The sequence below is a fragment of the Mustela putorius genome, unplaced genomic scaffold (assembly GCF_011764305.1).
Source record: "Mustela putorius furo isolate JIRA1106 unplaced genomic scaffold, ASM1176430v1.1 tig00001075_pilon_pilon_pilon, whole genome shotgun sequence".
In the NCBI taxonomy this organism is placed as follows: domain Eukaryota; kingdom Metazoa; phylum Chordata; class Mammalia; order Carnivora; family Mustelidae; genus Mustela; species Mustela putorius.
Window position 1 is genome coordinate 2268991 of NW_025421560.1, and position 25811 is coordinate 2294801.

General features: G+C 43.8%; 1 protein-coding gene across 1 annotated transcript in view; it reads right to left on the bottom strand.

Annotated features, from left to right (window-relative positions):
- The window catches only part of PCNX2 (pecanex 2), a 288518-nt gene that overhangs the window by 104069 nt on the left and 158638 nt on the right, over window positions 1–25811 (bottom strand). Inside the window, 2 exon segments of the mRNA XM_045087258.1 lie at window positions 13129–13306; window positions 17360–17501. Of these exon segments, the coding sequence (XP_044943193.1) occupies window positions 13129–13306; window positions 17360–17501 (320 nt within the window).

Here is a 25811-nt window from a genome sequence, read left to right on the forward strand (position 1 = left end):
GGCCCTCCACACTTCCATACCCTAGAAACCCCAGCCATTTCTCATGGTGAAGAGCCAAGAGAGATCTCCCCACGGGCCTGGAAGGGGGGCGGAAATTAACCACTGTGAAACCCAGTGGCCCACCACAAAGTGTGAAGAGCTTTGCCTGAGCCTTATTTTGGCTAGGGGAAGGGAATTCCTCCCTTTCTAGCTTACCCCACTTAAACAAGGAAAAAACGGTAACAGAACCAGGGCTTTAAGGAAACAGAGCAAGAATGCTACTCCCAGCAAAGGGAGTAGAGTGCATGGGGAGAAAAAAGCTATACCATTCTGGGAACACTTATGAAGATCCCAGTCCTGACACACAGGCCCAATAAAAGACTAAGATTTAACTGGAAAATAACAGACCATTGCTCCTACCCCATGCCTTACCAGTGCACCAACAAAGATCCGGTAATAGTAACACTAGGATACAGCTAGTGTTACAGACACAACTCTCTCTGAGGAGGAGTTTTTAGGGAAGCCAAAAATCAAGAGGAGACAGAAACAAGGACATTAGAAAAACTTGAAGCCTCTGGGACCTATAGTTAGAGCAGACATTAAACACAGTACCTCTTCTAATCAGACTAACAGAAATGCTCACACTGAAGACCTAGTCTCCTCAGTTTCTATTACATACATACATACAACATATGTATGTATATGTTGTACATATACATACATACAACATGTCCTGATTTCAACAAAAAAATTAAGGGTGTGCCCAAAGGCAAAGGGAAACAGTCTGGAGAGGCAAAGCAAACACCAGAACCAGACTCAGATAGGACACGGATGTTGGAATGACCACACAGGGAATCAAAAATAACTATGATTAATATGCCTGTAACTTCATTTGAAAAGCAGGTAGCATGCAAGAACAGATGTGTAATGTAATCAAAGAAATGGAAACTTTAAGAAAGGGTCAAAAGAAAATGTTAGAAATAAAAACACTGTAACAGTAACAAGGAACGCCTTTACTGGGTTCATCAAGAGACAGGACATGGTCAAGCAAAAAAATCAGTGAGTTTGAAGATATGTCGATATAAAGATCTCTAACTGAAATGGGAACAGAAAAAAAAAAAGAAACAAAAATATCCAAGAACTACAGGACAGTAAGGAAAGTTGTAACATATGCATAAATGTAACACCAGAGAAAGAAAAAAGAGCAGAATCTGTATTTAAATAACAGCCAAGAACTTTTGAAATTAATGACAGACATGGAAAAACACAAACCCAGGAAACTGAGAGTACCAAGCAAGACTGAAACACACACACACACACACACACACACACACACACACACACCCCTAAGCTTCAGAAAGCCAAAAAAGAGGAAAATCTTGAAACTCCAAAGGAAAAAACACCTTGCCTATAGAAGAACAAAGAAATTGAAGCAGATTTCTCATTAGAAATTATGCAAGCATGGAGAAAGTGGAGTGAACTCTTTATTAGAGTGTTGATGGAAAAAAATCCTGCCAACCTGGAACTCTACAGCCTACAAAATTGTTTTCTAAAATTGAAGGGGAAAGAAAATTAAGATTTTGTAGAAAAAAACTGAGGAAATCCATTACTAGGTGACCTTCCTTGCAAGAAATGTTCAAAGTTCTTCATGCTGAAGGAAAATGATATGGGTCAGAAACTTAAATCTATATAAAGAAAGAAGATCAGAAAAGAATAAGTGAAGGTAAAAGAAAATATTTATTATTCTAATTTTCAATTGATATGAAATACGACTTTTTGTTTAAAGAAATAATAGGAATAATGTACTGGGTGATTTTAAAATATGAATAAATAAATTAGTAACTTCCATGTCAGAGGAATAGAGGGAGAAATTGAAAATACTCTGATAAAAGGTATCTGGGTTAGAAAATGAAGCAGCATAGCACTTTTTGATGATGGATTTAGGGTAGCTTAAAATATACATTGTAGGCTTCTACTTCAGAGAATAGGCAGAACACATCTTTCCATTATATTTCAGTTAAATATAACTGAAAATGTTAGAAATGGTTTATTAAATGAACCTAAGAAGATTCTGGACATTGGAGAGAAAAGGGGAGATAAGTTAAAGACCCCAGGATCTGGGGAAAACAATGGTAGTGAGTTTCCTGGATTTTCTTTTGACCATGTATTTCAGAGTTAGACTTCAGCAAGCCAGCAACTTGGAAATGGCAAGAAGCATAGACAAAAAAATCCAAAATAAAAATAAAAACAAATTCTGCTTTCTCTAATTGAATGACCAGAAAACAGGAAGCCTAGTAGGACAGAAAATTTTAATAAATAACCTCTCTATTCCAGGTGAACACGACAGATCTGAAAAACACACTATTAGTAGAATTAAAAGACAAGCCCAGAAAGCATGTAAATAATAAAGGACTTGTATCCACAGTATGCAAAGAACTCTTAGCAATAGAAAATAAACCAATTTAAAAATGGGCAAAAAAAATCTGGACGCTTCAATAGAGAAGATATATAGTCAGCATGTCTTTAGGGAAATGAAAATTAAAATGAGAGAGCACTGTAAATATCTACTAGAATTGCTAAATTCCTAATTGCTAAATTGCTGAATTGCTAAAATCCAAAAAATTTTGGTGAGGTGAAGGAACAACAGGAACCTTGTGGCAACAATGCAGCACAACAGACAGCACTTTGGAAGATAATTTGGTGGTGTTATAAAAAGCTAAACTTGCTTTTATACCATTTAGCAATCAGGTATTTATCCCACCTAATAGAAAATTCTGTCTACACAAGACCTGAAGACAAATGTTCATAGCAGCTTTATTCATAATCATCAAAAACGAGCAATGACCAAGATTTCTTTCAATAAGTGAATGGGTAAACACAATGGAATACTATTCAGTGATACAAATGGATGAGCTGTCAAGCCAGAGCCATGCAAAGACACAGATAAAATCAGTAATGTATACTGCTAAGTGGAAGAAACCCATCCAAAAAGGTGTATGATTCCAGTTACATGACATGTTGGAACAGGCAAAACGAAAGCAGGGATAAATAAATACAACACTGGTTGCCAGAGTTTGGGGAAGGGGAGGAAGGACTGAATAATTGAAGCAGGGGAAATTTTTTAGGGCAATTGAGCTATTTTGTAAGATACTCTAATAATGTATGCATGCCACTATACATTTGTTAAATTCCATAGAAATGTATAATGTGAGAAAATGTAACGTATGCAAATTTTTAAAAATATCATCTAGGAGGGGCGCCTGGGTGGCTCAGTGAGTTAAAGCCTCTGCCTTCAGCTCAGGTCATGATCCCAAGGTCCTGGGATAGAGCCCCGCATTGGGCTCTCTGCTCAGCAAGGAGCCTGCTTCCACCTCTTTCTCTGCCTGCCTCTCTGCCTACTTGTGATCTCTGTCAAATAGATAGATAGAATCTTAAAAAAAAAAAAAATCATCTAGAAGACTGGGGGACCCCCAAGTGGAATGCAATGTAGCTGTTTTACAAATAAAGGAAACAACCTCACTTAAGGGAGGTGGAGGTAGAAGGTGCTGACTCAAGTGCCTCTGAAAATGAGTGGAATCCGGAAGACTAAAGGCAAAAAGGAACAGCACTGCCCACAAGCACTGTGTTCTAGGTGATAAGGTTGTTTCCCGTGGGATGCAGGTTAACCATTTTGAAACTAATACACAGGCACACTAGAAGTGAACAGTTAAGTAAATGGATGACAGATGACAGAGGCCAGGTTTCTCACTGATGGAATGGGAAGTAACAGTAAGCCAGGGAAACTGGCCAGAATGATCCCTTTGGTCATAGATTCGATCTGGAGATACCAGTACACACTCATGTTTAGTTTAATGTAGGTACAAGGGGTTACATACAGGGTTATCTCTAGATGTGTGTATATATATATGAGTATACACACACATATTTCCTGGCTCTATTGGCTGAGAGTGCCTAGAATCAATGACACTCAAGGATCAAGGACACACCTCGAGTCTAGATTTTGGTTTCTAAATACCATTCTCTAATAAAAGGAAGCAGGACTCCCTTGGAGAAATGGAACATTTTAGGACTGGGGCAGGAAATCTGCAAGACACACCTAGAACATCTTATAGTGCCCGTAGGTAAGAAACTGTTAAAACACACACACACACACACACACACACAGACACACACACACAGGAATGGGGCTATGTCAAAGGGACACAAAAGTCAACTGAAAGAGCTTCAAAGAACAAAAGGAGCAACAAGATGAGTAAAGTAATATTGTATTATTAACCAACATGAGAAATAAATATATACAAATCCACACCGATATAAAAACTAGGTAGATAGATGACAGACAAATCTCTTACGCAGAAAAATAAAATAATTTTCAAAATAAATCAAATAATTTATTATTGCTTCCGTTCCCATCAAGGAAGTAGCACATAACTTCCTACTCTTCAAGTGTGGACCACACATAGTGCTTTTTCCTCCAAAGAATACAATCTAGAAAGATTCACAAAAGGGCAACTTTACAATGGAAAAATCTTGGCCAGGTGATGAAGGTCAACATCACCAGGGATAAGGCATGCTCCTAGCATAAAATCCTTGAAATGATGTGATGAGAATGGCCTCGTACCTCCGTCATCCTCCTTCCCCAAAGCTGTAACTCCAGTCTTATCAACAGAAAAGCATCACACAGACTGTGCCAGAGAGATATCTTACAAAATACCTGCCCAATATGCCTCAAAACTGCTAACTTCAAAAACAAAACAGCAGCATTCTACTGCCGAGAGGAGCCTAAGGAGACAAGGCAACTAAATGCAGTAAGATATTCTGGGTGGAACTGACAAGGAACATAGAAAAACTAAGGAAATGTGATGAAGTATAGACTTCCGTTGATAGTAACAGATCAACTTTGGTACCTCACCTGGGACAAATGTAGTATACCAACATAAAATGTGAGTAATAGAGGAAACAGAGCATGGGGTGTGTGGGAACTCTGTACTATCTTTACATCTTCTCCACGAATCTAAAATTTCTGAAATAAGTTGACATAAAACAAACTCCTCTGATGCCCTCTGCTGAGAACAGGCCGAGGCAGTGGGGACAGAGGCAGGAAGGTCTGTTGGAAGGCTACAGCTGAAACACGGGGTGGGGACGCTTGCACCAAAGTGGTGGCAGCAGCAGGCGGAGAAAACTGAAAGGTGCTGGGTGTGTTTCCAAAGGCTGATCTCTGAGCAATCAGAATTTTAGAGTGCTTGAGTAGGAAACTTAACTCCTTGCTGTATGTAGATATTCTGTCTCTACAAGGTCATTTCTGCCAAAGCACCTCTGTTCCTTAGGCAGCATACCTAATAGGTGGTACATAATAGTTGCTGAATTAAATCCTCCATGCCGTGTGATGAGATCCTGCATGCCCCCTTCCTTCAGTCTGGGCACAGCACCTCCCAGAACACTGATAACATGCAAATATAACTCCCCCCCCTACTTATCTTATCAAAGGACACTTTCTTTTAAATATCCACCTAATTGGGGTGCCTGGTTGGCAATGTGGGTTAAGTATCCAACTCCTGGTTTTGCCTCAGGTCATGGTCTCAGGGTTGCAATCTCAGGGTCATGAGATCAAGTCCCATGTTGGGCTCTGTGCTGGACGTGGAACCTACTTAAGATTCTCTCTCTCCCTCTTCCTCTGCCCCTCCCCCCAACATGCGTGTGCATGTGTTTGCTCACTCTCTCTCAAATAAATAATAAGTAAGATCCACCTAAATAACTTTCAGACTGATTGATATTTACATCTGCACTGTAAAACTTGCTGATGAATCCCACAACCCACAGAACACTGAAGGCCAGTAATGTTTGTTTTTTGGCCAGTAAGATATTTTTAATTCCTTTTTATTACACTCCTGATCAATCCCACCATTGAGCTGAATGTTTAGCAGGAGGTGTTATGTTGTCTACATCAGTTTTACCTGTTGGCATAATGGATTTTTACTCAATTAAATATTGTATAAGCTGATTCAGTGTGAGTACAAACGCTGTGAGTACAGACGGAAGACTGGGGTTTCTATTATAGCCAAGTTGAATGCTGATGATGTGAGGAAGACATCGCTAAAAATACTGTGGCAGACTTAGGTATGAAATGAGAAGAGATCTGGGAACAAAGAAAATGTGAACTGTTCTCAGACTGTTTCACAGGTAACTTTCCCTTCTCGTTGTAAGTAGAATTTTAAAAATCAGAAATGGAAATGGAACACCCATAGAAACCACATACTGGGCATGGCTCATGGAATAAGACCAGAGAGTTCTCATTCTTAGATTCTCACTTAAAGAAAAGTCTTCAAAACACTGGTAATAAGAGTTCACATGTAAGTTTTATGCCATTATAAAATTACCAGAGAGCCATGTAGGTATCATTTATTACAATTTGCTGCTTAAGATTTTCAGTTAGCCAACCTACCACCTGCCAACTTTATTTGAATTTAAAGGTTCTACTGGACTATAAACTTCTTCCCACTCATTCCCTTCTCTTTTTCTCTCTCACCATTTTCTCCTTGTCTATACTTTTAAATGATATCCAGGATCTTGTAGGTGATCCAGATAGATTTCCTACAGAAAGCTGCAGAGGATTTGAAAAGTTTTATCACAACAGACTTCATTTCCTTGAAGACAGGACATCGCAGGGCATGAAGAACGCTCCAGGCCTTATGGGCTGATGTTATTATAGGAGTCAGTCTTGTCTAGCAGAGAGGAAACTGTGAGATGACCTTGCTGAAGATTCCAGAGTTATGAAAATGATCAATAAAACTCGACACGTCCCATTTCCTACTTGCTTACCATTCTGTTGTATTTTATCTTGTTTCAAGAGTCCCTCCTCCTACCTCTTTCTTAAATACTCGTCATCCCTTGGTGCACCTGGGTGGCTCAGTTGGTGCACCTGCCTCCAGCTCAGGTCATGACCCCAGGGTCCTGGGATAGAGCCCCGCATTGGGTTCCCTTCTCAGCGAGGAGCCTGCTTCTCCCTCTCCCTCTGCCTGCTGCTCCCCCTGCTTGTGCTTTTTCTCTGCATCAAATAAGTAAAATCTTTAAAAGCAAATAAATAAATACGTATGTACATACATACATGCACACTGGTCCTTCCTGCTGCAAGGGATGTAACTCTTTTCCATGAATTCTCTATTGAGACTATCCACCCAGCAATTCCCATCACGGAATCCATGTTTCTGAGACACTCTTGTGTTTTCTAACACCGGGATGTTAGTTTTGATCATTGTGTGGTTGGATGCAGTAGCATCAGGCACTTCTTGTCTAGCCTTTCTTCCCTCCCTGACTCTTAGACCAAGTCTGGTTAGGTCTCAAGGAGGGACAGAAAGTCTAGGCTTCATTAACTAGAGGACACACATACCTCTGGCCATCATCCTTGGTTCATGAATGAGCACATGACACCAAGGGAGTCAATGAGACTCACCCCGAGAACACTGACTGGTTATTAGGAAAGACGCCTTCTCTCCTTTCTGGGATTACCGAGTGTGAGGATGCTGTACATCTAGAACTGCTAGTGACCATGATTAGACCATGTGGACAGAGCCAGCCTACGGATGAAGCCAACAGAGGAGAGAAGGACAGCCAGCATGTGGATGCCAAGGAGAAATAAAAACAGAATTTCAGTGCCATGATTAAAGCCTCGGATCATTCAATCAGTTATGTGAGCTATCAAAATCCCTTTTTTCATTAAGCCGTGTAGATTTCTGGAGTTCATGAATATAGAAGTCCCAACTACCCCAGGGGGAAAAAAAATCTATAAACGAACTAAATGTTTATCAGTAGGGGAATAGCTCATCAAATTATAATACGCAGGCATCGAAAGGAGGAGGCCACATTAGATGTATTGTCATGGAAGTTCTCCAAAATATATTTTTAAGCAACAAAGGGAAGTTAAAAATGTGTAAAGAATGATCCTATTGAAATGTGTGTGTGTGTATGAGAATTTGCAGGAAAACAGAATGGAAGGAATTATTCTGAAATGTTTACCATGGTTATCATTAGGGACAGGAGGGGGTAAGAAGTGAAGACTGTGTATAAGATAGACATTCTTTGACTTCCCCACTGTTTTTCTAGTTTTATTATAATGAGCATATCTTAATGCATTACTTACACAAATTAAAATATTTAAATGGTAACAAACCCCATTCCCAAGGTCATTACTTCGTATCCTCATTGCTTCTCATTCCACAATTCAGCACATGGAGAGCCTATGTTCTTCTCCCGCCGTTGTCTCTGCCCCACCCCCTTGTTAGTGGCAGCACTAATTAGAGAGGAGCGATCCGAGAGCTCCCAGGTGTGGCTCCTCCTCCCACAGTCCACTTCCTTGTGTCCCAACGGTCACTAAATTGACCAGCCCCGCCTCCCAGACTCCTGCTGGGACTGTCCCTTCTCTGTCTCACTTCTGCAGCTGCAGTTCCCGCTGTCATTACCTGCGCGAGCGTGATCCTGTCCTACCCAGTTCCCAAGACTCGAGCTCCCACAGAGATGTTCCTAAAATGCATGTCTGAGCCTGTTACTCCTCACTTAACAACCTTCAGCTAAAGAAGGAATGAAGTCCAAACCCAGATGCACAGCCTGCTCAGCACTTTACGATCTGACTTCTTAACCTGCCGCTTCAGCCCTCCCTACTCTCTCCCCCAAGGGTTCACGCTTGCCAAGGGTCTTGTGGTTCCAGAACATGCCCAACTCTCTTGCTTCAGTGACTCTGCACATGCTGTTCCCCTGGCAGAGCTCACGTTTCCCTGGTTTCCTTGCCTGACCCACTCCCTCCCTCTTCAAAGCTCCAGGTAATAAGCATCATTGTTTCGGATTCTCCAGGGTGGGGCTGGGCACCGTTTTTCTGTGCCCTCTTGAAGTCCTCTGCCATGGTCACCTTCCTTAGCATACTTTGTTATTACTTTTTTTTTATTTATTCAAGAAAGAGAGTGAGACAGATCAAAACAGAGAGCAGAAGCGGGGGTGGGGGAGTTGGAGGAAGGCGGAGGGACAGAAGGAGAAGCAGACTCCCCACTGAGCAAGGAGCCCAATGCAGGGCTTGATCCCAGGACCCTGAGATCAGGACCTGAGCCAAAGTCAGAGGCTTAACCCACTGAGCCACACAGGCGCCCTATCACATTTTATTGTAATTATCTCCTTATCTTTGTGCCTTCTAGAAAGAGTCCCCAAGTGCAGGAGGCACAGTCACAAAGGACAGCCTCAGAGAAGAATCCTGTGCTACCATTTTTGAACTGTGAGATCTTCGAGCAAGTAACTTAAATTCTGTCCGTCTCTTTCCTCATCTGTACCCAGAAGAGCCTCAGACCGCGGAGCCGCGATGAGGATTAAACGTGTCAATGATGTGTCAAGTGTGTGGAAAGCACCAAGTGAGGACGGGCTATCATTCGAATCATTAGTGATCTTTGGGTCTAGTACAATGTCTGGCACTTAAGGGATGCGAATTAAATGAACAATTATTTTATTGGATAAACTATTTTGAAAAAATGCCTCTGTAAAAGCGTATATCCCCAAACAAGAGGTTCAGTTGTTAATGCAGGATTTCCTACCTCCATACAGCAAATAAGGAAAATGCCATTTCGAAACTCTGATTTCAAGCCATCTGAACGCTTATCACAGTCATCCTGACATTAGCTGCACATCCTGGCTCGGCTGTGATTATTTCTAGAGCTTTGTAGAAAAACAGCTTCACCCAGCACTGATCATCTGCTAGGTGGTCTGAGAGCTAGTATGTGGCACCAGTGGCTTGTAGGATTTCATACTTAATGCATTCTGGAAAGGCTGGCAGAATTATCCTCTGGCAGGATTTTTTTCAAGTCCTGTTTCTACAACTAAGCATCCCTAAAAATGTCAAGGCAGGATGGTTTCTAGGAACTTTTTCAAGACCAGTGGGAGAGCATGAAAGCAGTTTTGTCGTCTTTGTTCCTGTCTGTACCTGGAGCATGCGCCCCCACCCCCGGACCAAGACACACTGGAAATGTGATAGATTAATTACAATAGTTAATTCCTGAAAGAGAAGGCTGACCGGTGGCACAGAACGAAAAGAAGGAAAGGACTGGGAAAATGAGGAAGTGGGGAAGGACGGCCTGACTTCCCAAAGGACGTGTGCCCCGAATTCACGCAGCTCAGGATGGGACCTCCAGGGAAGGCGAGGGGGAGCCCAGGACACCACCACGGTGAATGTCTCTCCCTTCTAGTCCATGCTAATTTCTTTCCCATTGGGCTCTGGCCCTGGAACTCATTAGGTCCCATTTTCCATGAGATCCAGCTTCGGATCTCCAGGGACTCGGGAGCTCAGCGAAGCAGAGGGCCCTCTGGAAGCCACCTATTTCATTCTGTGGCTTCCTGGTGCTGTGATCTCACTCTGGAGATCACATCCCTCTAACCTGGCCTCCCCTTTCTTTCAGCTCATCATGACTGAAGGATTAGGGGCCACCGACTTATAACAATAATGAGTCCCCTATTCCGGCCACTTCTGAAGGAGCTGGATGCCCTTTCTGTGTGTCTTCATTAATTGTGCAGCTCTCCTGTGGGGGGGGGGGGCTGTCCAGCTAACAGTGCCTCTCAGTTTAGCAGAATGGGAGCAGGGCTGGACAAAAGGGTAGAGATTCTGCACCAAATGATGGGACGACATATCACCAGTGGGGCTTTGATGAGCCTGTGGGACAAATGAAATTTCATACCATGCAGTGAATAGCCCTGGGGAGCCCTATGGCCAGTAAGAACAATATATGGGGTTTCTAGGAAATGTATTAATAGACACAACTTTTTAAAAGGTATATTTAAATGATGAGAAAGGACAGGAAACATTAGCTGGGATTTGCAGGAAGAATATTTACAGGAAATATTAACTGTGCGTCTTCTCATTGCCTCCACCGTCTTATGTCACTAATTTCTGTTACCTTTTCCCCCCCCCAGGAAGATCTCAAATGCTTTCTCTTTAACTGCATATTTTTATTGTTTCTCATTCTAGTACATGCACTGTTCCCAGCTCTCTCAAGATCGATACTGAGCAGGCATCAGAGGGAGTTAGGGGTGTGTCAAGACTAACTCACTAAATCATACACTGATGTTTCTTGCTTTTGTTCTTATCCCTGACCTAAAAGCAAACTATTCAAATTATACAGGCTAATCCTCCCTCAACTAGAGAGAACAGGAATGCGGCTACTAGAGCTGTGTCTGAAATTATTAGTGTTGGAACCGGTCCTTCAAAAAGATTACAGCAGGTGAAAGTCAAATGCCAGTGGCAACTAAGTTTGTCCGGGTTTAGTTTCAGATTGTGTCCTGTCAGGTCCCAGGTCCCACCCTCCCCACCACGCACAGGACAGCGGCACATGTCAGCCGAGAAAGGCCACCCATGGTCAGGGAAACGAAAATCACTCCTCCTGCAGCAAATGTACAATCCCTTGGAAACCACACTCTTCTGAATCTTACAGGGAGACCCTCCCTCCTCTCCACCACGGTTTTGATCACGGGGGCCTCTCACTTTACAGGACGACACTTAGATGGAGTTCAGTGCGGAAAACTTGCCACACCCCTTCCCACACCAAACAGTGTGTAACTTCTCTTTCACGGCTTACAACAGCTCTACAAACTCTGCCTGGGATTTGGAAAGCGCGTTCTACTTAAAGACTTCTTTCAGAGTTGTATTAATTACTCCTCGCAACACCCAGGTGAGAGTGCCAACCTTATTTTTCAATTTTATCAGAAACTGAGGTTCAGAAAGGGCCAAATATACCACCACGTCAAAATATTAAATAATGCCCATCAGGAATTCAATAAATCCAGACCTATTTGGCATCTGATAATAAACTCTTACCCTGTGAGTGGTAAAATTATTTAGAAGAACTTCATAAATGCTTTAAAAATCACAGGATATCGTTTCACAATTATTATGTGAGATAAAGGGAATTCATACATAATGGAAGAAAACAGAATGTGAAGCCTGTTATTTGAACCATGAGAGAACTGCGATAAATTTATCAAGACCAAACAGAACTCAGACAAAGAGAGATAAAATGTTCACGGGAAAAGGACTAAGCAAGGTTCTGGAATACGATGTGTGCAGTGGAAGTAACAACACGGAGCAAGTGACAAATGACACCAGGAGGGACTCAGGCAGCTGAAAACTCAGTGCTCTGCCAGGGTTCTAGGAAGAACAGCGCGTGCCTGGGAGCATGACGGTCATTACTCATGGGACATCGTTAGGAAATGGGAGAGTTCTGAGATTTTGTGACCTAAAACAAACAGAGAGAGAGGTAGAAGGAAAGGAGAAATAATAAAGAGGAAAATGAACAGAACTGATTCAAAAAGAGGTAAAAAAAAAAAAAATGAAGCACAGGAAAAAAGACCTTAAAATTTACAAAGTATTAACCAAAAGCAAGGAGGGGTCGGTTGAGTGACGCTCAGGGCGGAAGCCTGCAGTTGCCACAGGAAACAACGCACGAGGAAGCCAGATGTGAAGTGAGTTAGTGCGTCAGGGCTCATTTCCCGAGGGCTACTCCAAATCCTCTTCCACGTCTGTTTGCAAACCTTGGCTTTTTGAGATGCTCAGAATACACCTGGGCAAGTGTCCAGCTGATTTGAGCCCCGACACCCACGATGGTGGACATTAGACCCCGTCCCCACATATTTCCCTGGAGTAGTGATTAGGACTTCTCATTGCCAGAGTATCAATGACCACAGATGAAATGTTGACTTGACACCAGCCAAGAGAATGAAAATATTCCCAGGGACCTGGCTTTCGGGAACTGGGTCACAAGCATCACCTCAAATGCTAGCTGATTTGAAACAAAAAAACCTCAATCTGGTGGTTAATCTTTAATTCAGAGCGTTTCGAGGTCTAGAGAAGTTTTATAATGAGATTGTTAACAGAGACGAAGATCATAAAAATTCAAAATTTCTAGCAACACTAATGGCTAACTCCTAATTAGTGATTTTTGGCAAATAGCATATTCGTATTCCACAGGGAAATGTTCCTAAAATGGAAGCAGGAGCGTGACATGCATATGTAATTCAATTTAATTTTGTTCCGTAATTTTTTTTTAAGAAGACGTTTACAATTCTTAAAGCCTGTGCCGAGCACACCCTTCAAATTTTAAAATGAAGGAAACAGAGAATTTCACTTGCCTTGCTAAATAAGATGGACACCATGAAGAAATCCAGTAAGAAACTCTCTGAAATCTCTTTGCAGTCAAAATGGAAAAAGATGACCGTGAAGCCCAGGTGAACGAACTGGGGAGCCGGGTTGCAGAAAGACGTCCGCAGCAGCTTCATGCCGGCCACGATCATCAGGAAGACGTCCCAGCTGTCGGAAGGGCGAGAAAGGACACGGTTAAGAACTGCTGCGGACTCTCAGGTGAGTTGCACCAGCTACGGTTTCGTGAGCATTTACTGTGCCAAGCTGCGACTGCCAGGGGGTGCAGGGGAGGGGGCTCTGTCGTCATCCAAACACAGTCTCAGAGTTTGGGTCCGTTGTCTGAGGTCTCATGGGGCCGAGCAAGGATTGAAACTCAGTCCCGGGGGACTCTGGAGCACAGCACGAGGAGCAGCAAATTTCTGCCCCATGATTTTCGCAGTCCCCTGTCCTCCACAAGGGCACGGGGCTCCCTTGGATGCCAGCAGAAACAGAGTACGTTGTCCCACCCTAGTGGGACACCCAAGTTACGCTTTTATTTTTTTAAATGTTTAATTAATTTATTTATTTGACAGAAAGAGAGAGAGAGAGATCACAAGTCAGCAGAGAGGCAGGCAGAGAGAGAGAGGAGGAAGCAGGCTCCCCGCTGAGCAGAGAGCCCGATGTGGGACTCGATCCCAGGACCCTGAGATCATGACCTGAGCCAAAGGCAGAGGCTTAACCCACTGAGCCACCCAGGCGCCCATTTTTCATCATATTTATTACCCCCAGTGAACATAAGCTTTCTGGGCTCACTTTTTTTTTTTTTTTTTTTTCCCTGCTGAAAATGATCTCATCGGCTTTTTTCCCCACATGGCACTGACCTTTTTCGTGCCGGAACTCACCAAAGGAGTCTGGTAAAGAGATACCAGGGCTTTGCTTTGGGGCCTGGACTCCTGGGTGTCCCCGTCGCGGGAGTCCGGTGGGAGCATGCGTTATGCGCACAGCTCGAGTAGGTGCCGAGGTCAACAGTGAACATTCTGCCTACCATGAGCTTGGAAGGTCAAGAACAGCTCAGAAGGGCCCGACAGACCAACTGTGTCCTTTCTGAGGGGAGGCTTTGCCCTTTTAGGCACATTCCTGCCCGCCCCCTTATAAAATCCTACTTGGGAACTCAAAAGACAGTAATGGGAATGTGTTATGGAGAATGATTGCCCTTAGAAGAGAGAGGTTTTTTTCCTCTGGCTAAATACAGAAACCTGCAGCTATGCCTCCCCTGAGCTGGAAGGATCCTAGCTCTGGACCTTCATGAGCATCATTATCATCCTCTCTTGGGATGAGGGCGTTCAGAAAGTGCATTTAAAGCCTTTGCACCTAACAGGTGTAAAATTGACATTTTTGTTGCCAAAAAGACAACGTTGGCAATTCCACCTGCCTCCATGTGTTATCTCATGTGCCTTTAGAGCCGGGGCTGCAACTGCCTTCACTCTGCTCCGGGACATGCCTGGTGAGGTTTGCTCACGGCTCCTCTGAGAAAAACTAGCCCTTGATTACACACAGATTTGGGCTGAGCGGGAATGTTTTCCTACAACTTTGACATAAAACATTCAGGGTTCCCGCAGCGAGGTTGAACACTGCTCCATAACCTTCTTTTCCGGTGGACAACGAATGCCCCTGGCAAAAATACAATATAAAAATGTGACTTTGGGTCTAGTTGCTTTTCACAACAGCCCAGAGTACAAGAATCCCTGTGGGAGGAGGGCCTGGGTGGCTCAATTGGTGAAGCGTCTGCCTTGGCTCAAGTCATGATCTCAGGGTCCTGAGATCGAGCCTTGTGTCCAGCTCCCTGCTCAGTGGGGAGTCTGCTTCTCCCTCTCTCTCTGCCGCTTACCCCTCAGCCTATGCATATTCTCTCTCTCTCTCTCTCTCTCTCTCAGATATATAAAATCTTGGGGGGGGGGAAAAAAAAGAATCAGGATGGGATACCAAAGCCCAATGATAAGCCATCTCAAGATAAGGGGTATTTGGTATTTTAGGGAGGAGTGGTGATTTTTCTGGGTTATTTACGCCAAATCTAGACTGAGGGTCAACTCTAACTCTCTGTAACCATGGTTCAAATGAAAAGCCTTCATTTTATGTTTATGAATGAGGACTGGTTAAGAGTATGGAAAGTCTTAAGGGCTGATGTTTACAGCCTTTGCAACATTGCAACAGTAATGGTTACAGTTAGTCATTCATAGATGATTGTAGGCTCTGCTGAAGGTTTAATAAAGGCTTATGTGGCAACCAGTGAACATGGGCTGGGACAGCTGCAAAGCCCCCATTTGGATCAGGCTGGGAAATATACAGACCTAAAAAGATACCATGACTTACTCAGTGCTCCATCTACCCAGCCTTCTACCACTTACTAGGGAGTTGGCATTAAAAGTTAAATAAGAAACAGCCCAGTTTTTGAAGACACGCTACCTGATTTTCTGGTACAGTGGTTCTCAACGTAGCCAGGGTGGGGGCAAGTTTTCCCTATTGGAAACAGGTTTCTAGATACTGAAAAAAGTGAAACTGACAAAGAAGGTCCCGCTGTCCTGCTTGGGAACAGAGGGTCTAGTGGGGCACTTGAAATTACTGTCTAAGTCTTCTGATGGATGCTTCAGGAATACAAAGGAATCATCAGTTTGAGTCTCTAAGGAGAGTAATTCTACTGTTATCATGTGGGATTTCAGAATATTTGGAGGTACATAGCTAAGATGCTACTTTCTGATTTAAGGGACGGGAAAAGATTGCAGGGGATAAAGGGTATTATTACTCGAAACTGGACTCTCCCCAAACTGTTTATTTGACTCTGCCTGATTCCCAACCCTTGCATCTATCCTCTGCCAACAGCCAGAACAGCTGGGTCTCAACTCGCAGGCTTAGCATGGGGTCCCAGTCCTGATGTTGGAAGGCCATGACTTTAAATCCTTCAGCTCATTACCCCGATAGCACTGCTATGTGCTTTGCCATTCTGGTGTTGATCGTGAGCCCTTGTTCTAGAAATTGAGGCTTGACTTTGTTTCGGGAGGTCACTGGGGTCAGCCAACATTGCGCATACTGGAGACACCTGTCACTAGGAAAAGCAATTGATGGTTCTGGGTGGGGAGACATCTCCTGGATTGGGTCCCATCTACATTGTGCAAGAGGGCTACATTCCTGTCATCTGTGTTATTTATCCAGTGAGACTGATTTTCAGCCCTGGATCTGAAGTCTAGGATTTTAAATACCAAAAGGCATGACTTGCCCTGGTCTAATGGCCACAGGTCTGAACTGCAAGGAAGGCAAAGTCTGATAAAGACAAAGTCATATGATCATTTCATTTAGTGTCTTCTCTGTGTGACTATGAATCTACTCAAAGTCCAACAGAGTATTCAAATGCCTTGCTCAATCTTTGGCAAATATTAATTAATTTGTCCTCATCACATTCTGAAAGGAGGAGGGGCTCTGAATTAACATGCTTGAGATTAGGCGTGAGAGCTGATTTGGGCACATAATGTTTAAGTAACGTGACTTAATAAGCAAATCCAAGAAAGAACCTCTTCTGCATTCTCCTACTCGAACTCATTTGACCAGAAACTTCAACCTTTTGTCGGAACAACAAACCCACCATTACTGAGTAGGATTTCCATTTGCAAATTCAAAGTTAATTTTAATATATGAAAGATAACTCAACTGAGAACCATTAATGCTTCGCAAAACATGGGGGCATCTTGACGGCATGGTGCCTCCGAGCTCCTTTTTTTTTTTTTTAATTGGGAGGCCTCTGATAAATGCAGAGAGAGCAATGACAGTGATTAATCCCCCCCTCCCTCAAGCCCAAAATGATAGAGTATTTGCTAAATGAAATGACACGGGGCTGCTCATAAAAGCTCTGGGCATGACGGGAGAACTCCAGGAGCCTCCGGAATCACACTGTGCTCCGTCATCTTATTAAAGCTCCCTGACTAAGCTTTTGCAGGAGGATTTTCAGACTGACTGTCATTTACTCACAATATCACTTCAAGCAGATCTACCTTCTTTTTCAACCCGGTCCCTCTACAGTAACCATCAAGCTCTAGCAAGCTTGAGTAAAAGACCACCGTGGCTTCCTTGCATGTGGCCAGTGAATGAGTCGATGTACATTGGCTTCTGCTGCAGCCTGTTCAGGGAAAATTCACTGGATTTGGAAATCATTATGATCGAAAGCATGATGAGAATAAACCATTATCCACTTACTGGGTACCGAGTCTCCGGTAATTGCTGATTGAAAATGCATCAATAGTGAGGGCATTCAAAATTATTGCTGGGTACAAGATATATTTTTCAAAACATTGTAGCCAAACATAGAGTCTTTCAAACCACATTAAATGGGCGACATCTGAAAGAAACACAAAAACCACTTAGAGCAGCCACTGATCAAGTTATTTTTAAGTGCATGTAATAAGAATATCCCCCCCCTTTAATTCAAAAGCTGCTGATTCGGACTCCAGATACTAGACATGCTCTACCAATTTTCTTTCCAGGCAGCAACTCTTAGCTTTGTTTCTACATAGATCGTAAATAATAATAAACAGCAATACAGGCCAGTATCCCCATTTTTCAGGTCAAGTGATTTTTCCATATATAATTATTCCTGGGACCAATGGAAAACGTTGTCATCTCAGAGGAAGTGAATTGAACTGAAAAACAATCCAGGGGCCCATCTCGTCTTAAGCCGGGAATACTTCCAAGACTGGGCTTTCTTCTACCTCTTTGTAGTCTTTAAATCTACAGTCAGATTCCTAAACAACACATACAAAGAAGAGAAAGCTGATCCCCAGGCCCGCTCATGATGAATGTGCGACGTTCTCGTGGACCCTGGCGACAAAGGGAGCACCGTGGGGAATGAAGTGTATTCCCACGAGGGCTAAGGTTTTGGGTCAGACCAGCTGGGTTTGCACAGATTCTACCCACCACCACGGTGGTGAACGGCTCCTCCCGAGCCAGTTTTGGGGCCCTGCCCACCTTCGGAGTCTGCTACTGGGGAAGTGGCCGCCCCTCTTTCCGACCTTGCATGGCAGGGGAGAGATCTGCTCTCCCCCAGGACAGGGTCATCTGGAAGGCATACTTGTAATGTCGTTGCCCGTCTCTGACTACTTTTCTCTGTGAGGAGGGGGAGAGGCTGGTCCAGGTGGTCAGAGCACCAGCTGCCTCAGGCCACAGCCTCGCGGGGAGAGGAAATCATTTCAACCCTGTGGCAGATGGAGCTCTCCTCTGCTTCTGGCTTCTGTGAGGACAGCTAGTCTGGTTCGGCCCAGGGCGGAGGGTGGCCTAGCTCATTCCCCACTGAGTCTCCCTGCTGGTCATCGTGAGGCTGACGTGGACCCCAATCCACCAGCCGGTAGCCAGGAAAGTGAACCGGATACGCGGGGACTCCGTTCCCTCCACAGCAGGTCTCAGAGACCAGACCTCCAAAGAGCAAATCCGACTTTCCTGAGCTTCTGGACTCACACTCCTCCGCCATTTATAATACAAAATTTACACCCTCAATAATCTAGAGTAAAAAACAAGAAAGCCATGTAGTTTTTACGTTATTTGAATTGCACAAGAATCAACTCATGAATGACAAACAGGTCACACTCACCGTGTAGGGTGACACAGCAGTGATATGCGCTGTCTCCCTCCAAGTGCCTTCCCCAGTTTTAGGAGACAAATAACCTGCTTCCCACATTTGTCACTGGGACTTTATGTAAAGGGTCTCAGGAAGCAACACAAATACACATGTACCATCCACACAGAATCAGAAACTGGCTTATACGGCTTACATATCTATGCAAGAAGGTGTTACCAAAACACCAAAGCTATCTCCATTTGATTAAAACTATGAGGAGAGGTCGGGGCATTCAGAAATCTTACTCGAAAGAAATCAATTTGAATGAGATAGGAATGGGGGAAGATGGATAGAGTGGGAATACTTCATGACAAGGGAAATAATATGAACAAACATCCCAATGATTAATTTAGTAAGTAGAAGAGAGGTGCAATGAGAAATTATCAAGATAAAATTTTTAAAAATATAGCAGTAAATATAACAGGGAGGATGATTGGGTATTTACCCAAAGAAAATGAAAACATTATTTGAAAATATACATGCACCCCTGTGTTTACTGCGGCATTATTTACAATAGCCAAGATATGGAAGCCACCCAAAGGTCCATCAACGGATGAATGCATAAAGAGGAGGTGGTGTGTAGGGGTGTGTGCGTGTGTTATTAGAATATTACTCGGCCATAAAAGAATGAAATCTTGCCATCTGCAACAACATGGATTGATCTAGAGGCTGTAATGCTAAGTGGAATAAATCAGAGAAATACAAATATCATATGATTTCACTCATATGTGGAGTTTAAGAAACAAAATAAACAGATAAAAAAAGAGACTGAAAAAAAAAAAAAGATTCTTAAATACAGAGAACTGATGGTCACCCGAGGGGAAGGGGGTGGAGGATGGGCAAAACAGGTGAAGGGGATGAAGAATACAGTTATCTTGATGCGCACTGAGTAATGTATGCAATTGTTGCATCATGGCATTGTACACTTGCGACCACGACAGCACTACACGGTAATTATAGCTCAACTAAAAAAGTATATATACACAGTGGGATATTACTTGCTCATAAAAAAAGAATGACTTTTCTATTTGTGACAACATGGATGGAGCTTGAGGGCATGATGCTAAGTGAAATAAGTCAGAGAAAGACAAACACCATATGGTTTCACTGGTATGTGAAATACCAAAACAAATGAAAAAACGAAAAACCAGAAATAGACTCTTACATACAGGGGAAAACTGGTAGTTGCCAGAGGGGAGTGGCAGAGGGGCCGGACGAAGTAGGGGAGGAGGATGAGGAGGTACAAACTTCCAGCTGTGAAATAGGTAAGTTATGGAGATGAGAAGTACGCTACAGGAACACGGTCTGTTCCACCGTCCCAACTTGGTATGGTGACAGGCAGTGACCGTAGTGAACACTGCGTAATATATAGCATTGTCTACGTTACACACCCGAGACTATACAACAGTCTGTCGACTATACTTTCGTAATTGAAAAACAGCAAGGATGTCGGGTAGGGTTTTAAATTTGGGTATTCTTAATAGCCACTGGGTAGTGTTTTCTGGTGAAATTTGGAAATGGGTTATTTCATAAGGAATCACGTTTTTTACTTACAATTGATGAAATCTAGGTATATCTTTTACAGATAGATAAAAGGGTTTTCATCTTCTGTGAAAGCATATGAAAATTTAGAGACAAAATCTTTACTATCCGTCCCCCATTTCCTTTAGGCAAATGATGTCAACCCCCACTTCCTAGAGAAAACTGGGGCTATTAGGCAAGAATTGCCTAGTGCTCCCAACCTTCAACTACCGATTTATTTACATTCACCTCTGCCTTCTCTGTTCTCCTGAAGCTGAGCCCCGTGCGTGCTCTGGTCTCACTCCTCCTGACATGTGCTTCAGGAGTCACACTCCCCAGAGGAGCTCTTTCCTACTGGTGAGTGGCAAGATTCCCATCTTTGCCAAACTGAAAACTTGCTCTCTGCTCCTCACCTCCTTCTGCTCACTCTGCCCTTTTGTGCGCAGCTTCTTGAAAAGGCTGTGAGTGTCTGACAACCGCAGGCCCTTGACTCCTATTTGCTGGGACTTGACTCCTACTCCCTAGGTATTTGCAGCGACACCTGCCCAGAACAGTACAGGATGCAGGACACAGCCACCTGCGACTTCCTAAATAACAGACAACTGATCCTTCTCGGCCTATCTTACTGGACATGTCTAGGCGTAAAACATCACTGTCCTTCCTTCTTTGTAAAACTCTCCGTCCGGAGGGGGACACTGGGGTGACTCCATTGCTTAAGTGTCGATTCTTGGTTTCAGCTCAGGTCAGGATCTCAAGGTTGTGAAATCAAGCCCCACGGTCACACTTAAGTTCAGGCACTGAGCGTGGAGCCTGATTAAGATTCTCCAGGGCGCCTGGGTGGTTCAGTTGGTTGGGCCTCTGCCTTAGGTTCAGGTCGTAATCTGTAGATCCTGGGATCTAGCCCTGTGTTGGGCTTCCTGCTCAGTGGGAAGTCTGCTTCTTTCTCTCCCTCCCTCTGCCCCTCCCCAGCCTGAGTTCTCTCGCTCTTTCAAATAAATAAATTCTAAAAAATTCTGTCTCCTTATATCCCCCATTCACTCACATTCGCTCTAAAAATAAAATAAAATAAAATAATATAACATAACTCTCGGGGCACCTGGGTGGCTCAGTGGGTTAAGCCTCTGCCTTTGGTTCAGGTCATGATCTCAGCGTCCTGGGATCGAGTCCCGCATTGGGCTCTCTGCTCAGCAGGGAGCTTGCTTCCCATTCTTTCTTTCTCTGCCTACTTGTGATCTCTGTCTGTCAAATAGATAAATAAAATTTTAACATAAAATAACTCTCTGCCCTTGGCTTCCCCAGGCACCCCACTCCTGCTCGCACTTAAACTTCTCTGCAAGCTCCTCTTCCCTTGGTTGGTCATTTGCTCTCCTTGGACTTCTCTATTATTTTTCTCTCTTTGTGAAGCTGATGCCTTCCACACCCTTGAGGTTCCTGATTACTCCCAGGTTAAAGACACTCATCTGTCACTCAGCCTCCCGTCTCCGGGCCTCCAGGTCTTCATACCCAGCAGAACAGCTTCACCTGACGTCCTGAGGGAATCTTCAGATACCTGTCAAAGACGGGACTTGCCACCCCCCACACCTGCTCCTCTGGATGCACACTTTACCGTATTTAATGACACTTGCATCCACATTAGTCATGCAGGCAATAGGCCTTGGAGTCACCCTAAGTCAGTTCTTCTCGATCATAGCTGCACGTTGGAATCACCCGGCGACAGAACTGAAAGACAGTGTCCCAGATCAGCAATGCTCCAACTTCGAAACGTAAAAAATTCACTTGCTAAAACATGGGATCTGATCCCAAGGGGTCTGGAGCGGAGCCACGCCTTCTACGGTGGCCACTTTGTCCCTCTCTGGAGTTATGATCACCAGTTTCGCGCTTACATTATATATTCTTAACTCGCTACCTGAACGAGCCGCACTGGATTTTTGAAAACCTTCGCTCTCATCTTGGAAGCCTGCACAAACCATACGTGTTAGAGCTGGAGAGGAAATGCTCTTGAAGCCCCCCCCACCCCCAACGGCTTACAGTCACGGCTACACAAGGTACCCACTGCCCCAATCCCAACACCACTGTTTGGTTGGCCTCCTATTCTCCTGCGTCTCCTGCTCAACAATTTTCTTGCGACTCAGCCCCCTTCGGGGGTGTCCTCGTCATCCTCTTGTGCCCAGCGCTGTGTGATAATCTGGGTGAGGATGCAAAGGTCATGTTTCCAGGCTTCTGGTCGCGGGCACTCATTTTGTGAATGAGCTATAGAAAGCCGCCCCCAGCGTCCTGCTACGTGTCTTCTGAGAAGCTCGCGTGTGCTTCCGCAGGGCTCAGATCCAAGTAGAGACCTGCCAGGTGATTAAGTGTGTGCAGAGGAAGCTCTTGGAGATTTTCCAAAGTTGCAGAGCCAGTTTGTGCTCCCACAAACAGCACAGAGAGTTCCTTCTGTTTGCTCACATCCTTGCCAAAACATTTTCTCTCTCCTTCACTCTAACCACACTGTGGGTGTAGAGTGGCACCATGTTGGGGCTCTGTTGCATTTCCCTGATGACTCAGGTGGGTAAGTACCTTTTCATATGTTTACTGGCCATTTGGATCCCACGTTTGTGAAGTGGCTCTTCACGTGTATCGCCTGGTTCTCTTTCCCCTCGGATAGATTTTTTCCTTTGCTCGTCTTTAGGAAATACAGAGGGACATTGCAGGAAGGCGATTAATCACTTAATAGTCACCCAGATTATCACACAGCAGTGAGCACGAGAGGACGACGAGGACACCCCCGAAGGGGGCTGAGTCGCAAGAAAATAGTTGAGCAGGAGACGCAAGAGAATAGGAGGCCAACCAAACAAGGTGTTGGGATTGGGGCAGTGGGTACCTCGTGCAGCCGTGACTATAAGCAGGTGGCGGGTGGGGTGGTGGGCTTCAAGAGCATTTCATCTCCAGCTCTAACACGTATGGTTTGTGCAGGTTTCAAAGCTGTGTGCAAAGGTTTAAAAAAAAAAAAAAAAAACCTTCTTTACTGATTTGTAGGGTTTCTTTGTACATCTCGAGTATGAGTCTTTAGTGAGCATCTGCATCAGAAAGCTCGTCTCCCATTTTACGGGTTACCACCCTCTCAGTAGTACCTTTTGTAGGAAAGAAATGCTTTACTTGAATATGTTCCAACTTTTCATTTTGCTTTTCCTTTTGAAGACTTTTGTGTTCTGTTTAAAAGACAGAGATCAGGACCATACTCTCCTATGTTTTCCTCTCAGACTTTGTTGCTTTACCTTTTGCATTTAGATCGGAAAGCTCTCTAGAATTGATTATTGCGTGTAATGTAAGATAGGGATTGAGACTGATTTTTTTCCCATGTGGATACCTAAGTGACCACCGCTATTTATTGGAAATAATTTCTATTTCCTCCTGCATAGTAGGGAACTACACGTTGTGCGTGCCTCTCCATGTCCTGCGTGCCTTCCTGCAATGTCCTTCTGTATTTCCTACTTGAGACACTCCTGGTCTTTTGCAGAATCTGGCATCTGGTCATCAGGAACTTTCTGAGCCCCCTCCTCACCCCTTTTGCCATTATTCCCAGGGCAGTCGCTACCATCGTTTGACAAGGCAGCACACCCCACGTAAGTTTCCGTCCCAGTAGAAGGATTTAATCACGGACAGTGTCTAGAATTGTCAGTACGTGGGGAGAGTAGAAAGGAGGCCAAATTTCAACTGGCTTTATCACTGTTTTCAGATTCTTAATAAACAATGCACCGCCCCCTGTCTGCCTGCTGCTGGGCAGACCCTGCATTTTCCCCACCGTCGGGGGCCCCTCTGCCTGCCACGTTGCAAGTACCTGCGAGGAACCTGCCAGATGCGGAGCTCGGCAGACCGTATAGATTACCTTTAGTTTTCAGGCTAAATACCTTCCTTCTTTGCGCCATCACTATGCACTGTGAATTCTATAATTACAGTACCCGTCACACTGTATTCATTTAAATATTTATCTCCCCGGTGGACTGTGGATTTGTCAGGAGTAGATCTTGTCTTCAAACCAAACCATGCCTTCATCAGTTGTGTATTCCAAGTCCCTATGGGATGCCTGGCCTAGAATCGGGGTTCAGTAAATGTTCACTTACTAGCGTATACTTTTTGTGTCCAGAGGAACTCGGAATAGTTAAATCGAACAGAGAGAGGCTTAAGAAAGCAGCACCCCACCCTGAATGACTTTTTGAATACAAAATAAAAATCTTTCAAACTATAGCATATTAAGTAATCTTTCCTATTTTAGTCTCTCATAAAGTACAATCAGTTCCATTTAGGTTTCCTTCCAAACAGATTATTTTTTCTCATTTCTCAATTTATATTGAGAAAATGTATGTCAGGTTGAAGCCGTCATATCAAATGCAACTGTCTGCTTATAAAAATACATTTACAGAGTTCTATCAACATTTGTCACCAGTTCGGAGAAACATGACACCCATAGCTAGATTCCTGCAAAAATATGTAAATTAAGGAAATACAAGCCAACCTCATACTGCGGGGCTGTTAGAAAAACATGTGAATTAAAAGGAACATTTGAGTAGCTTATCACCGAAGAATGCCCAGTGCCGTCTGGACAAGGGAGTGTGATCGGGCTTTTAAACGCTCGTCACATTTCTTTTAGATGATATTTTCCAGTGAGTAGGGATAAGGCTGATTTGAGGGCGGGGACACCATCCCATGGCAGTCTTCCTAAGGATTTACTGTAGATAATGATAACCAATATGGGTTTTCCATAAGAATTTTAGTTGCTTCATCCCAGAGACACAGCAAGCAATCAATTCCAAAAAAAATACAGGAATCACTAATAAGCTCTGAATTCACCCTCCATGGCTTTCCAAATATTTGAAAGCAAAAGTACTTATTCAGTGAGACTTAACCCTCTGTGGTACCTGGACAGGGGGGTCGGGGGGACATACAGGTGAGACTATAGCACAGACACGCTCTGAGCCAGACAGCTAAGATATTCAAGCTCTAGAAATCTTAGATTGTAAGCATCATTCTGCTGTCTGACTTGCAAGAACAAGGTCATAAGAAGCCCATTCAATATGGACACCATAACATACGTGCCCAGCTAAGACCTCGGATCTTTTAAAGGTGATCATTGGTTCTCTAGTAAGAAGCCAATAGATGATAACGACAAAGGAGTTCTACGAAGGATACAAAGAAATTCCCAAAAAGCCAGAAGCCAATTCATTCCGAAGCCACAAAAACTTCTACTACTTTTTTAATAGCACCGTGACTCAGAGCTGGAAGGTAGGTCATTCAGCCATCTCTAGTTTACTACCTGAGGTGCTGCCAGGGAAAGCAGGTGACAAGAGAATGTGATACGGACACTCCCACACACAGCCCCCTGGTGCATTCTGAATGTCTAGATGAGAGGACAGAGTGTTTCACCCTGTATGCATACACCAGCAAGCTCAGGGCCACTTACTGCGTGTTAAGGGAAACTCATTCTAGGTAAAGGAGCATCCCAAGGCACAGGCTTCTAGCCAAAACAGGGGTGGAGAAGGA